Source organism: Lepidochelys kempii, chromosome 1 (genome assembly GCF_965140285.1).
Source record: "Lepidochelys kempii isolate rLepKem1 chromosome 1, rLepKem1.hap1, whole genome shotgun sequence".
NCBI classification, from domain to species: Eukaryota; Metazoa; Chordata; order Testudines; family Cheloniidae; genus Lepidochelys; species Lepidochelys kempii.
The window spans coordinates 17,784,141-17,799,096 of NC_136380.1; the positions used below are offsets into that span (position 1 = coordinate 17,784,141).

General features: G+C 45.7%; 1 protein-coding gene across 1 annotated transcript; it reads left to right on the forward strand.

Annotated features, from left to right (window-relative positions):
* The first annotated feature begins 7,161 nt into the window (after nt 1-7,161).
* On the forward strand, nt 7,162-13,516 carry LOC140908514 (rano class II histocompatibility antigen, A beta chain). Its single transcript, XM_073335779.1, has 5 exons — nt 7,162-7,313; nt 7,577-7,843; nt 8,601-8,882; nt 9,844-9,954; nt 12,242-13,516. Exons 1-5 carry the CDS (start codon nt 7,208-7,210, stop codon nt 12,322-12,324), a joined length of 849 nt encoding a protein of 282 aa, XP_073191880.1. The 5' UTR covers nt 7,162-7,207; the 3' UTR covers nt 12,325-13,516.
* The last annotated feature ends 1,440 nt before the right edge of the window (nt 13,517-14,956 follow it).

A 14,956-nucleotide genomic window follows, 5' to 3' on the forward strand; every position in this document is an offset into this window, starting at 1 on the left:
ATTCCTACCTTTCTCTCTGCTCACGGCCCGTGACATCGGAAGAATAAAGGAAACAGCACTGGACTGTGGGAGAGATCCTGACTGAAAGAAGTTTAGCCAGTAAGCCCTGGTCTACTCTACAGAATTCCTTTGGTTGAACTATGTCGCTCAGGGGTAAGAATAATCCACACCCCTGAGTGACGTTGTTACACCGACCTATGTGTAGACAGCGCTCTGGGCAGGAGAGCTTCTCTCGCTGATATAGCTACCGCCTCTCGCGGAGGTGGAGTTATTAAGCTAACAGGGGAGCTCTCTCTCATTGCTTGAGGGCATCTTCACCAGAAGCACTGCACCAGCACCGACGCAGTGTCACCAATGCAAGTTTGTAGTGCAGGACTGCCCTAAAACTGGTGAAACGTGTGGTGAGAGAGACCTTTGCTTTGAATTGACTCTAGTTTGTTAAGTTAGGCATTAGTTGTATTTTACTTTTATTTTTCTTGTAACTAATTCTGACTTTTATGCCTCATTATTATATTCCCTTAAAATATATCCCTCTTTTGTAGTTAATTAAACTCGTTTAATTGTTTTATCTAAACAAGTGTGTTCGGGAAACTCCATTTGAGTTAACAGGATTTATATATATATAATTTTTATATTATATATAAACATATAATTTTCTATTAATAAAATGATGGATTTTATATGAGCTTGTATTGTCCAGGAGAGAGCTGGGCAGTACAAGACATAGATTTCTGGGGGAAAGTCTGGGACTGGGAATTAGCTGGTGTTGCTCTGCTGTGTAATTCATGAGTGATTGGGCATGGTGCTCATACATTATAACTGTGAGTAACGTACATGCTGTTGGCTGTGTGAGGAGAGGTAACTCTCACCGTGAATCAGTGTAAAAGGCAACCCAGGTTGGGGAGCTGAGGGGATACAGCTGTTCATCAGTCCAGACTGTATGCTGGATAATGTCAAACCTCATCAACAAAAAAGACCCAATTGCTAAATATGTTCTGGGGGAAAAGCTGGTAGTAGCAGACACTGTCACAGAACCCAGCATCACACTCAATTACCGGTGAGCTCGAAGAGGATGTAAAGATGTGTGTGGATGCTATCAACACATAGAGACCAGTGTCAGAAAAGAGACTACTCCAGCTACAAAAAGCAACCTTGACACACATGCAACTTCAGGAAGTTCTACGTTACATTAGGGGCGACTGGTCCAAGTATCTAAAAGACACTAAGGAACTGACAAGAGACTATTTTGCAGTGTGTGGACAATTAAGCAAGTCAAATGGACTCATGATTAAAGACAATGGCATCATAATTCCAGATGAAATGAGAAGAGAAATCTTAAGCCTCACCCATGAAGGACATTAATGATTAACTAAATGCCATGAGTGGACCAACTAGCCAACTAGCAGTGCATCAGCAAGGACATAAAGAATAAAGTATCTGTATGTGAATACTGCAGAATTAATAGACCAACACAGCACAAAGAACCTTTAATAACAACACTTCTAACAGGCAGTCCTTGGAAGAGGCTAGCTGAAGATTCATGCATATTCAGAAGACATCATTACTTGGTCGTCATGGACTATTTTTCCAGGTATATAGAAATAACTTAAAAGATATAACCTGTCACAGTGTTATCAAGAAACTGAAGTGCACTTTTGCTCACTTCCGTATTCCAGAACAACTAATAAAGGCCAACGGACCACATTCATTGCAACAGAATTTAAGTCATTCCAAACAAAATATTATTTTCATCATATTACTAGCACCTACATTACCCATTACCAGCGAATGGAGAGGCTGAGAGAGCTGTACAAACAGCTGAGAAAATCTTACAGTGGGAAGATCCATTCCTTGCTCTTCTGAGTTACAGATCAACATACCAGGAGCTACTGGATATAGTTCAGCACAACTCCTGTTGGGAAGACAACTCAGAACTACTGTTCCAACTTTGGGAAAGCATCTATCTCCAAGGTGGCCAGACATGAAGAGAGTAGCCAAATAGGATAAAAAGGTTAAAAAAAAGCTTATGAACACTTTTACTAAAGATGTCACTCAGAGAATTGCCAGGTCTAGAACCGTGGTGACTGTGACCATGTCAAATAGATGGAGAAAAGGGACAGACAGCCCCAGCAAAACAAAAAAACAAAAGAAAAACAATTCAGCACCCAGATCGTGTGTGATCGAGACCAACAGTGGAGAGTTCAGCAGAAACTCCAGACATCTACAGTTTGTTCTTCAGAAAACAATCAACCGAGAAAACTCTACAGACAGCAGATGCAGAGCAAGAAGAAGAAGACTCAAGAATTCTGAACAAACCACAGCCAGTTGTTGCAACTAATGGACAGCCAGATGACCACTTTGTCATGCGCTTGGGTCATGTAATTAGAAAGCCAGTCCAATTCAGAGACACTTAACAGACTGATACATACTGAACTTCAAAGATAGTGCAATAGTGTAAATATTGTATATGGTAGGAATGTAGAACTTAAAGGGGGAGATGTAATGGGATGCTCATCTCTATTATATTGTTCAGCCACCAGGGAGCGCTGTGTGTAAAATACTTTATTTAAACAAACCTCAGCCATACCTGGCAGAGCTTTGAAGTATCTTATGATGAACAAATCTGGTGTGCATAAGCAAGCTCTGTAGCCTGTCCATATCTGGTACAGGAGCGTTACATAGCAGGCTAAGGAGACAATGAAGAAACTGCCGTGCAGCAATGCCAGATTAAAGAGAGAGAGATCCCAGCACTAAAATGGGGGTGATGGGATTGCTGGGGAGGGGAACTGATGGGGCCCCTCATGGGCCTGGTGATGATGGAAATGGGAATGTTACTGTAATGAGGAGGAGTGTGGGGTGAGGGTTGCTGGGGTGGGGACGGGGTTGTGGTTGTCTCTTGCGCATTTGTCCTGCACTGACAGGGGAGGCAGGTGGTGGGTCTCGCAGAGGGAGAGGCACACGCTTGGCTCACTCCTGGGGAGACTTGACATCGGTTCTTTCTTTCTTTGCAGGTGTCCTGTCATCCGATGTCAAAGCCTCCCGCGGTGAGAGAGCTGGTGCAGCTCCCCATGTGCATGGTATGGGGGAAGATCCTGACGCAGTAGCTGAGCTCAGGTCTGTCCCCGCACAGGGAGTGAGCAACTGGTGAAGCTGGATTCTCCTCCCTGGGGTCTGAGTCTGAAGCTGGGATGGGGCTGTTGGCTGTTATAAGTGATGTGCTTAAGGGCCAATAGTCCCAACCTCTGCCAGCCCTGCCCTGCTGTGACGGCTCCCTGTGCTGTCCAGCGCACAATGGGCTGGGGGCTCTGGTCCTCTCTGGGCTCTTACTACAGGGGAATGGGGGTATAAACCAGCAACTGTGGAATGGGGCACTATCTCTCTAGCCTTCAGCAGTTATTGCCCGCCTGTCCCCACAGCTTCCACATCTCCAGTAGGAAGGACTGGATTCTTCCCTCTTTCATAAGACCATAGGAATGGCCATATTGGGTCACACCAAATGTCCATTTAGCCTAGTATCCTGTCTTCCAATCTTGGCCCATACCAGGTGCTCCAGAGAGAATGAACAGAACAAGTAATCATCAAGTGATCCATTTCCTGTTGCCCATTCCCACTTTCTGGCAAATAGAGGCTAGGGACACCATCCCTGCCAATCCTGGCTAACAGCCATTGATGGAATTGTCCTCCATGAATTTATCTAGTTCTTTTTTGAACCCTGTTATAGTCTTGGCCACCACAACATCCTCTGACAAAGAGTTCCGCAGGTTGACTGTGCGTTGTGTAAAGAAATATTTCCTTTTGTTTGTTTTAAATCTGCTGCCTATTAATTTCATTTGGTGACCCCTAGTTCTTGTGTTATGAGAAGGAGTAAATAACACTTCATTATTTACTTTTTCCACACCAGTCATGATTTTATAGGTCTCTATCATATCCCCCCTTAGTCATCTCTTTTCCAAGCTGAAAAGTCCCAGTTTTATTAATCTCTCCCCAAATGGAAGCTGCTCCATACCCCTAATCATTTTTGTTGCCCTTTTCTGTACCTTTTCCAATTCCAATATATCTGTTTTGAGATGGGGCGACCACATCTGCACTCAGTATTCAAGATGTAGGCATACCATGGATTTATATAGAGGCAACATGATGTTTTCTGTCTTATTATCTATCCCTTTCCTAATGATTCCCAACATTCTGTTCGCTTTTTTGACTGCCGCTGCACATTGAGTGAATGTTTTCAGAGAACTCTCCACAATGACTCAAAGATCTCTTTCTTGAGTAGTAACAACTAATTTAGACCCCATCATTGTATATGTATAATTGGGATTATGATTTCCCATGTGCTTTACTTTGTATATATCAACATTGAATTTCATCTGACATTTTGTTGCTCAGTCAGCCAGTTTTGTGAGATCCTTTTGTATCTCTTTGCAGTCAGTTTTGAACTGAGCTATCTTAAGTAATTTTGTATCATCTGCAAACTTTGCCACCTCACTGTTTACCCCTTTTTCCAGATCATTTCTGAATATGTTGAACGGTACTGGTTCCAGTACAGACCTCTGGAGGACACCACTATTTACCTCTCTCCATTCTGAAAATTGACCAGTTATCCCTACCCTTTGTTTCCTGTCTTTTAACCAGTTACTGATCCATGAGAGGACCTTCCGTCTTATCCCATGACAGTTTACCTTGCTTAAGAGCCTATGGTGAGGGACATTGTCAAAGGCTTTCTGAAAATCTAAGTACACTATACCCACTGTGTCACCCTTGTCCCTGTGCTTGTTGACCCCCTCAAAGAATTCTAGTAAATTGGTTTGGCATGATTTCACTTTACAAAAACCATGTTGACTCTTCCCCAGCAAATCGTGTTCATCTATGTGTCTGATAATTGTATTATTTACTATAGTTTCAACCAGTTTGCCCGGTACTGAAGTTAAGCTTACCGGCCTGTAATTGCCAGGATTGCCTCTGGATTCTTTTAAAAAATTGGTGTCACATTAGCTATCCTCCACTCATCTGGTACAGAAGCTGATTTAAATGACAGGTTACATACCACAATTAGTAGTTCTGCAATTTCACATTTGAGTTCCTTCAGAACTCTTGGGTGAATACCATCTGGTCCTGGTGACTTATTACTGTTTAGTTTATCAATTTGTTCCAAAACCTCCCTAATGATACCTTACTCTGGGACAGTTCCTCAGATTTGTCACCTAAAAAGAGTGGCACAGGTTTGAGAATCTCCCTCACATCCTCAACTGTGAAGACCAATGCAAAGAATTCATTTAGTTTTTCCACAATGGCCTTTTTGTCCTTGAGTGCTCCTTTAGCATCTCGATTGTCCAGTGGCCTCACTGGTTATTTAGCAGGCTTACTGCTTCTGATGTACTTAACATTTTTTTGTTATTACTTTTTGAATCTTTGACTAGCTGTTCTTCAAATTCTTGTTTGGCCTTCCTAATATTATTTTTACATTTCATTTGCCAGAGTTTATGCTCCTTTCTATTTTCCTCAATAGGATTTAACTTCCACTTTTTAAAGGATGCCTTTTTGTCTCCTACTGCTTCTTTTACTTTGTTGTTTAGCCACCGTGGCACTTTTTTGGTCCTCTTTCTACGTTTTTTAATTTCGGGTATACACTTAAGTTGAGCATCTATTGTGTGTCTTTAAAAAGTTTCTATTTAGCTTGCAGGGATTTTACTTTTGGTGCTGTACCTTTTAATTTCTTTTTAACTAACTTCCTCATTTTTGTGTAGTTCCCCTTTCTGAAATTAAATGCTACCGTGGTGGATTGCTGTGGTATTCTCCCCCACCCCCTGGATGTTAAATTTAATATTATGGTCACTGTTACCAAGCAGTTCAGCTATATTCCCTCTTGGACCAGATCCTGTGCCCCATTTAGGACTAAATCAAGAATGGCCTCTCCTATTGTGGATTCCAGGACTAGCTGTTCCAAGAAGTAGTCATTTAAGGTGTCAAGAAACTTTATCTCTGCATCCTGTCCTGAGCTGCTAATCTGGGAATAGTTGAAATCCCCCATTATTATTGAGTTTTTTCTTTTTTATAGCCTCTCAAATCTCCAAGAGCATTTCACAGTCATTGTCACCATCCTGGTCAGGTGGTCGGTAATATATCCCTACTGCTATATTCTTATTATTTAAGCATGGAATTACTATCCATAGAGATTCTGTGGTACAGTTTGGTTCATTTAAGATTTTTATTTCATTTGACTCTACACTTTCTTTCATATATACTGCTATTGCCTCACGAGCACAACCTGTTGTGTCCTTCCGATATATTTTGTACCGTGGTACTGCTGTGTCCCATTGATTATCCTCATTCCACCAAGTTTCTGTGATTCCTGTTATATCAATATCCTCATGTAATATGAGGCACTCAAGTTCATCTAGCTTATTATTTAGACTTCTAGCATTTGTATATAAGCACTTAAAATATTATCACTTTTTAGTTGTCTGACATTATGTGATGTAATTGAATGGGACTCTTTTTCATTTGGCTGTTTCTCCTCAGATCCCACCCTGCCCTTTCCCTGCCCTGACACCCACCCTCAGAAGGGGTCAGACAAATGGACCCTCCCCGTCTGATTATGAGCTTTGAAGCAAAGGTATCTATGCTGCCCCCAGCTGCCTCTCAGCCCCCTTCACCTGTGGGGTCCTTGCTGGTGTAGGGCTCATGCCTGGCATGCTCCAAGCCTGCAGTGGAATAGGTGGCCAGGATGGGCAGGACTGGTCCCAGCAAATAGGACTTTCACCCCTGTCTTCCTGCAGCCCAGTGTGCTCCAAGGTCACTTCTCCTGTCATGGGCTGTGTGGACGGGGAGGGCCTGGAGACATCAGTCCCAGGAGAGAGAGGGCCGGAGCAACAGTCACAGCATCCCAGGTGCTGTGCTGCCCGTTCTGCTGTGATTGTGTTCTGGGACACTGGCAGCTGCTGGGACTCTGGGTCTGTCTTGCTCTAGGAAGTTGACTCTACCGCAAAGGAGAAGCTGGCCCCATTGCTGCCTAGTGACCAATGATATGGCCCAGGCCCAAGGCTGGCAGTGGTATTGGCTGGGGGCCACCCAATCGCCTAGGTATTAGGCAACTTCCTGAGTTTTTGTGGTCAGGACTTTGCAGAGAACTTCCATTTTCGAGAGCTGTAGTGAAATATTATTGTTCTCAGCTTTGATCTCCCCATCAACTTCCCCCTCTTGAGCAGCAATGGCCCCCGGAGGGATCCCTGGGGTCGCCAGGAACTGCTGGGCTGGGGCTCTAATAGTGGCGATAGCACTGAGAACTCACAGAACTCATTGCACAGACCCTCCAGGTGAGCAGAGACCCCAGTGCTGGGGTGGGGTAGCCCTTTTGGGCTCTCGGGATGGGGAACACAAAAGCTTTCCCCCTGCCCAGCTCAGGGCTCAGAGATTCTCTTACAGGATCAACACAAGGGACTAACAACTGGAGGTGAGAGGGGAGGACTAGCAACTGGAGGTGGGGAAAGGCTGCAAGGGACTAGCAACTGGAGGTGGGGAAAGGCTGCAGCAGAGGTGGGTGAAGGTGGGTTCCTGACCTGTTCCTCTCTCCTCTCAGAGCATTTCCTGCTGCAGCAGAAGTCTGAGTGTCACTACACCAACAGCACACAGCGGGTGAGGTATCTGAAAAGACTGATCTGGGGCCAGCAGGAGATCTGTTACTATGACAGTGACTTGGGCTTCTCTGTGGCCCTCACGGAGCTGGGTCGGCCGATCGCGGAGTATTGGAACAGGCTGGAGTGGCTGAGCTACTTGTGGGCATCAGTGGAGAAGTTCTGCAGTTATAACCGTAGGAGATTTAAGAACATCACTGTGGATAGGCGAGGTGAGCTGAAGTGGGAGGAGACCAAATTGGAACTGGGAACTTTGAGTCAGCCCCCGATCTGGTGGTGTTATATTTGCCTCCCTCTGCACACTCCCTACCAGGCAGCAATTGAGCATCAGTGGGGCTGGGTTTGATCTTGAAGGGGCAGAGTGGGAGTCGGAGGATGGGACTGGAGAAGACAGAATCTTTAATAGCAAAGGATTGCTCTCAGCTTGAATTAGGCCCCAGATTCCAGTTTTGAGGGAAATTCTCCCAAAACCTGATACTGAAGGAAATAATTTGGGTGAGCCCCACAGACAGGCCAGGACCCCAGAGCTCCACACAGGGTCCTCCCCATCCTGCCAGCCCCTGCAGGCAGTGAGACTGGGACTAAGGGCAGCAGATGAAACCCTCCCACCCATCCCCTACCAAAGCTCTCTGTAGGAGGCACTGAAGTACTACAGGGATCCCTCACCTGGGAGACAGTGATGAGGGTGGGACCAGTGTGACTGGAAGGGGTGTCATGCAGAATACAGTCATGGCTGTGCGTTTCAGGGTCAGGGCTGCTGAAGAAGATGCAAACAGGTGGGTTTCAAGGAGAAATCCAGATGGTGTAGACTTGAGCTGGCCCGCTCTGGGCCCATTCCCACCCATGTCCCAGCAAGGAGCAATTTCTGATAGGACAGAACAGGAGAAGGTATGTGCTTTGGGTCCCCTTTGCCAAGGTCTCTCTCTCTCTCTCTCTCTCTCTCTCTCTCTCTCTCGCACACACACACAGTTAAGCCCAGAGTGAAAATTTCCACCCTGAAAGCAGAGTCTTCCCACCGCCCCAGCTTGCTGGTTTGCTCCGCAACAGGGTTTTATCCTTCCGAGATAGTGACCAAGTGGTTCAAAAATGGGCAAGAGGAGACAGCTGGAGTTGTATCCAGGGAGCTGCTACATAATGGAGACTGGACTTTCCAGATCCAGGTGACACTAGAAATGAAACCCAGGTGGGGAGATGTCTACACCTGCCAAGTGGAGCACATCAGCCTGCACACGCCCATCACCATGCAGTGGGGTAAGAGACTGACATTGGGGCAACCCCGGATGATGCCTTGGGGTCACTCCTAGCTCTATGGAGACGACCAGAGGCTGGCCGTGAAGCAGACTGTGATGGGATGTGTGCCCTATACGTGCTGTGAGAGGGTTAATATGTGCCCGAGAGGCCAATTAACCCACCTGCTTGTAACTGTTCAGGTAGGCCAGGCCTAATTGGAGATAAAGCCCAGCTGGGTTCTCCTTCCCCTCTTCCTCCCCCTCCATAAAGAGATGGGTGAGCCCAGTTGAGGGAGACTGGACTGAGTTCACTCTAGGGAGCAGCCTGAAAGAAGGCTGAGCAAAGCAGGTGAACTGGAAGCCTGACTGGAGGCAGGGACACTGCTGGGCTGCAGCCTTCCTGAACCCCTGAGCAGGGGTGCCGGAACCAGGAGCGCTGTGGGAGCAGCAGCATGCCTAACTTGAAGTGGTTTCCACTGTGTACAAGGGTTACAGTTTGGTTCAATGGCTTTCAGCACCCTCACTATAAAAATATTTCCAATGCCACTGCCCCTGTGTGAGGGGAGGAGTGTGCCAGCCCCTGGAGAGTGGGGTTGCTGGAGGCATAGGAACCTGGTGGGGAAAAGACTGTAGCACTCAGAGCATGCCTGGGAGGAAGAGGTGGCCTGCTGAACCCAGCTGGGATGAAGGTTTGGTTGTTTCTTTCACCAAAGTCTAACAAACATGGACTCTGAGGCCCCGGAAGGGACTGGACTCTGTATAGTGGGCTGGCTGGAGGGCCAGGTCACTCCTACAGCTGGAGAAGGCCAAAGGAAGTGGGGGGAAATGGAGGCAACAGGTGCTGCAGGGTAACAACCATCTAGAAGGGGGCACAGTGCCCCACATACCTACTTCCTCACGCACTTCAGTAAGACAACAAAGATATTGTAAGGGAAATCAGAGTCCAGGCTGAGCCCTAGTCCTCTGTGCTCCTCTTTTGACAGTAGCACAGTCTGACTCTGCCAAGAGCAAGATGTTCATTGGAATTGGGGGCTTCGTACTGGGGTTGAGCCTCATGGTGATGGGACTCCTCATCTACCAGAAGAGTAAGAAAGGTGAGTAGCGGGTGAACGAAGGAGGTGAAATGTGTCCCCAGTAAGATGGCCCGATAGTCTTTAGGATTTCACTATAATTTAGATTTACCAAGTCAGTTAGCTTGAAATTCAAGCACATTTTGGATTCTTAGGATCTATGCCAACACCTATTGAAGTCAATGGCAGTTTTAAATGACTTCTACAGACATTGGATTGGGCCTTCAGTGACTAGAGACCTTTCCAGGAACCATTTGGGCCATCCTTTGTGCCTTGAAAGATCAGTCTCTGACCTGGTATAGCTCTGAAACAGACCATCTGAATTCTGGACTGTGGTGGTGCTCACTTATGGCAAATTCTCCACTTCTTCCCCACAGACTCTAGCAACATCACTTTATTGCAGACAGTTAGTAGACTCTGGATATGGATAAATTCATATTTATGTACAAAAGAATTAAGAAACCTCTCCTTTAAAATCAAAAGAAACCTATGAACTCTTGACCGCAAAGTTTTGGTTGGTTGTTCCTTTTGCCAACTTCTCTCTCATCTCAGTACACTAACATAAATTTAAGTTCTTCCACTTAAAATGAACTAGAATGACCGGTTAAAATCCTGATGGTAGGATCTCTCTCACACAAGCACTCACAAGCTTTCTCCAGCCTAAGCCTGTCCAATGACTCCCCCTTTTCTTAAACAAACAAACTTAGCAGGTTCTTCATTCTTGGTCTATTTCTCTTAAGAACAGGGGTCCTTGGCCAAGGACCAAAATGTTTTGTCATGCCTATTATAGTGTCCCTGAAACTTTTGTTGAAACATAGGCAGGTTTAAATTGGAAAATTACCGAGATTCCAGGGTCCACAGCCCTGACAGGGAGCCTCTGAGCCCCAAGTGGAGCTCTGGAGACTGGCAGGTTCCCTGCAACACAGCAGCCAGCCTGCAAGTGCCCAGTTGGTGCCAGGATTCTGGGGGACGACTGGTTCTCCGCATCTGCAGGCAGGATTCTTGCCACTGCTAGGCTCCAAGTTTCTGGGCAGGGAGGCTACCAGCAATGAAATTGACATTCTTGTCAGTTTCATGGCTGCTATTTCTCATTTTGTCTCAGAAATACCATATTTTGCTGTTTTGTCATGAAATTTTCAGGGATCTCCAGTTCCAGTAAATTTGCTTTCCTTCCAGATCAAAATGAAATTAACTTTGTAAATACCAAAATCCCTGAATTTCAGCCAGCTCCAGTTATGACCTCCCTGCCCATCCCAAATTGTTTACTGGGTGGGTGTCTTGGCTAGATGGGACCAGGACCTGTGGGTAGGGTCTCAGTATGGAGAAGGCTGAGAACCACTGCCTTAGAAAATTAGTTCCCAAACACCAGTTTCTCCTTAAATTAAGAGGAATGGGGGAGCAGGGACTGGAGACTTGACCCTGCCAGAACCAGCTCTCTAGCCTGCCTAAGGCTCTGAGCACATTTCTTTCGGTTTTTCAAGGTTCCAAATTACCCAAACTCAAAGTAACTTCAGACTTCATTCTGCAACCCATTAAATACTCTCTTCCCCCATCAGAGCCCCCTGGATGAATGTGCTGTAGGGATGGAAAGAGGAGCAGAGAGGATGTTGGTTGAGTGGGTATCGCTTCAGCTGCCCTTATTTGGGGCTCCTATTGTCTCCTCTTATCTCCCCATTTGTTATCTCCAGATCCTTTATATACTCAGACCCATGTCGACACTACAAAATTATGTTGATCTAACTTACACTGGCATACAGCCACCACAATTATGAAATCGCTTGTGCGTGTGCACACTTGGCTCCTTGTGTTTGTGGTGTGCATCCTCACCAGGAGCGCTTGTATCGATTGTATTGTCAGTGTGGGGGATTGTGGGACTGCTCCTGGAGGCAGTTATAGTCAATGTAAGCAACACATTGTCTACACTGACATCGACCGCGACTATGCTGCTCGGGGAGCTGGGTGTTTCTAATCAGTATAGAGAGGCCCTTATGTCAGCGGGAGTCAAATTTAAGTGGAGATGCTTCCACAGCTAGTTCGACACAAGGCAGCTTACATCGACCTAACCCTGTAGTGTAGAACAGGCCGAACAATATTGAGAGGCTAGAGCTGGTGTGAGAATCAGGCAGATTTTGCTCCCTCCATTGAGGGTGAAGTAGGAGCCTCCCCGAGCAGCAGAATGTCCTGATTCCTGCTAGAGTATTTCACCTCCCTGAGGCTGCCAGGTGGAGTCACTGGGGAATGCCCTGGAGCCTGCAAGAGAAAATTTCCACTTGTCCCCCAGTGGTTATTTCTCTTTTCTCTTTCCCCACAGGGTACCTGTGCTTGGACACTGGAGAATCTCGAGCTGCTGGGAGTGACAGGGGTAGCTCTACAAACTTACTGCTCTGTGACTAAATCCTTCCAAGTTCTGTGAAGGGCCATCTCTAAATCTTCCTTTAACTCTCTGCATTCACTCATGAGCCATTACTCTCTCCCTTCCCCTTGCTAGCTGTTTCTCGTGAGCTCTTGCCCAGGTCAAAACTGTGCTGGCGGGGGGAGTCATTGCTTTCCCTCAATCCTAGCAGGTTCCCCTCCTGCCAGTTTTTCCTGCTGCTCTGCCCCAGATTTAACTGCTCTGCAGTTAAAGAACCAAAGCGCTTGTAGATCTGAGATTGTCCCCCAGGGCCTGATTTCATGCAAGCTGTTGACTTGGGGAATCTCCACTAGAAGAGGAGGGCAGGATCCAGCTGTCATATGGAGCTGAGGATGGATGTCCAGCTACTCCAAGTGCAGCACATACCCAGACAGAAAAGAGGAGAATAAATAATAATGTTTCTAACTAATGCTTTGCACTTAGAGAAATTTTGTCTAAGGATCCGAAAGGATTTGATAACTGTGAGTTAATTAAGAGTACTAATTAACCTGGTGTTGATCTTTAATTTCATCTGTTTGGTAACTTTCTGAAGCAGATCTGTGATTCTGTATATCATGACACCCCACCCTTTGGCTAATGGAGATTGTACTGTACTCAGCTGATGAGCAGAACATGAAAACCTATGTAGAACACCAAATTAAAGAGATAAAGCCTTCCCCGGGTAACTAACAACCCATGAGATTATAAACATGGAGAAAATGTTTACACTCTAATTTGCCTTTCACTGTCACTGCTGGTTTGTTCTTGCTGCTGCTTTTACTCCTGGCAACCGTCTCAGTCAGCACAGACACTGAAACTAGGCTGCTCAGTCTCAGTTTCTGTCTCTAACTAGGTTCACTGTGTGGTTCTCATGCACTACTCAGGTGCTGTTGTACTTACCTTAGGGTTTTATCCTGACACTCATCATAGATTTCATAGAATTTAATGCCAGAAAGGACCATTAGCTCTTCCAATATGATCTCCTGTATAAATTATGTATATATCCCCCTATGTTGAGCCGAAAGACTTTAGTTGGACCAAAGCATTTCAGTCCTCAGGAGAATAAACGATTAGAGGCCATTGGGAAAAAACAGGAGAGACAGCGGTGCCAAACTCACAGTGATAAACCAAAACCTGGATTTCAGGCCTCAGTGACTTGGCAGTGTCCAAGAAATGAACCAACACAGGATAAAACCCAATGATGCTTTGAAAAGTAGCACCCCCAAGGTTAAACCTACGAGGAGTCCAATGACACCTTAAAGACTAACAGATTTAGTAGGGCATAAGCTTTTATGGGTAAAAACTCACTTCTTCAGATGCATGGAGTGAAAATTACAGAAACAGGCATAAATATATATTGGCACATGAAGAGAAGGGAGTTACCTTACAAGTGGAGAACCAGTGTTGAAGGCCAATTTAGTCAGGGTGTATGTGGTCCACTCCCAATAATTGGTGAGGAGGTATCAACACCAAGAGAGGGAAAATTGCTTTTGTAGTAAGCCAACCACTCCCAGTCCCTATTCAAGCCCAAATTGACAGTGTTAAGTTTGCACATGAATTGTAGCTCTGCAGTTTTTCTTTGAAGTCTGTTTTTGAAGTTTTTTGTTGAAGGATGGCTACTTTTAAATCTGTCATTGAATGTCCAGGGAGATTGAAGTGTTCTCCTACTGGTTTTCATATGTTACCATTCCTGAAGTCTGATTTGTGTGCATTTATCCTTTTACATAGAGACTGTCCAGTTTGGCTAATGTACATGGCAGAGGGGCATTGCTGGCACATGATGGCATATATCACATTAATAGATATGCAGGTGAATGAGCCCCTGATGGTGTGGCTGATGTGGTTGGGTCCCAGGATTGTGTCAGTAGAGTAGATATGGGGACAGAGACGGCAACAGGGTTTGTTACAGGGATTGGTTCCTGGGTTAGTGTTTCTGTGGTGTGGTGTGTAGTTGCTGGTGAGTATTTGCTTCAGGTTGGGGGGCTGTCTGTAAGTGAGGATTGGCCTGCCTCCCAAGGCCTGTGACAGTGGGGGATTGTTTTCCAGGATAGGTTGTAGATCGTTGATGATGACCTGGAGAGGTTTTACTTCAGGGCTGTTCATGGTGGCCAGTGGTGTTCTGTTATTTTCCTTGATGGGCCTGTCCTGTAGTAGGTGACTTCTGGGTACCTGTCTCACTCTATCAATCTGAAAAACAGAGCAAGACAGATACCCAGAAGTCACCTACTACAGGACAGGCCCAACAAGGAAAATAACAGAACACCGCTGGCCATCACCATCAATTTGGGCTTGAATTGGGACTGGGAGTGGTTGGCTCACTACAAAAGCAATTTTCCCTCTCTTGGTATTGACACCTCCTCCTCAATTATTGGGAGTGGACCACATACACCCTGACTGAATTGACCTTCAACATTGGTTCTCCACTTGTAAGGCAACTCCCTTCTCTTCATGTGCCAATATATATTTATGCCTGTTTCTGTAATTTTCACTCCGTGCATCTGAAGAAGTGGGTTTTTTACCCACGAAAGCGTATGCGCTAATAAATCTGTTAGTCTTTAAGGTGCCACCGGACTCCTCGTTGTTTTTGGGGACACAGACTAACACAGCTACCCCTCTGATACAAGGTTAAACCTG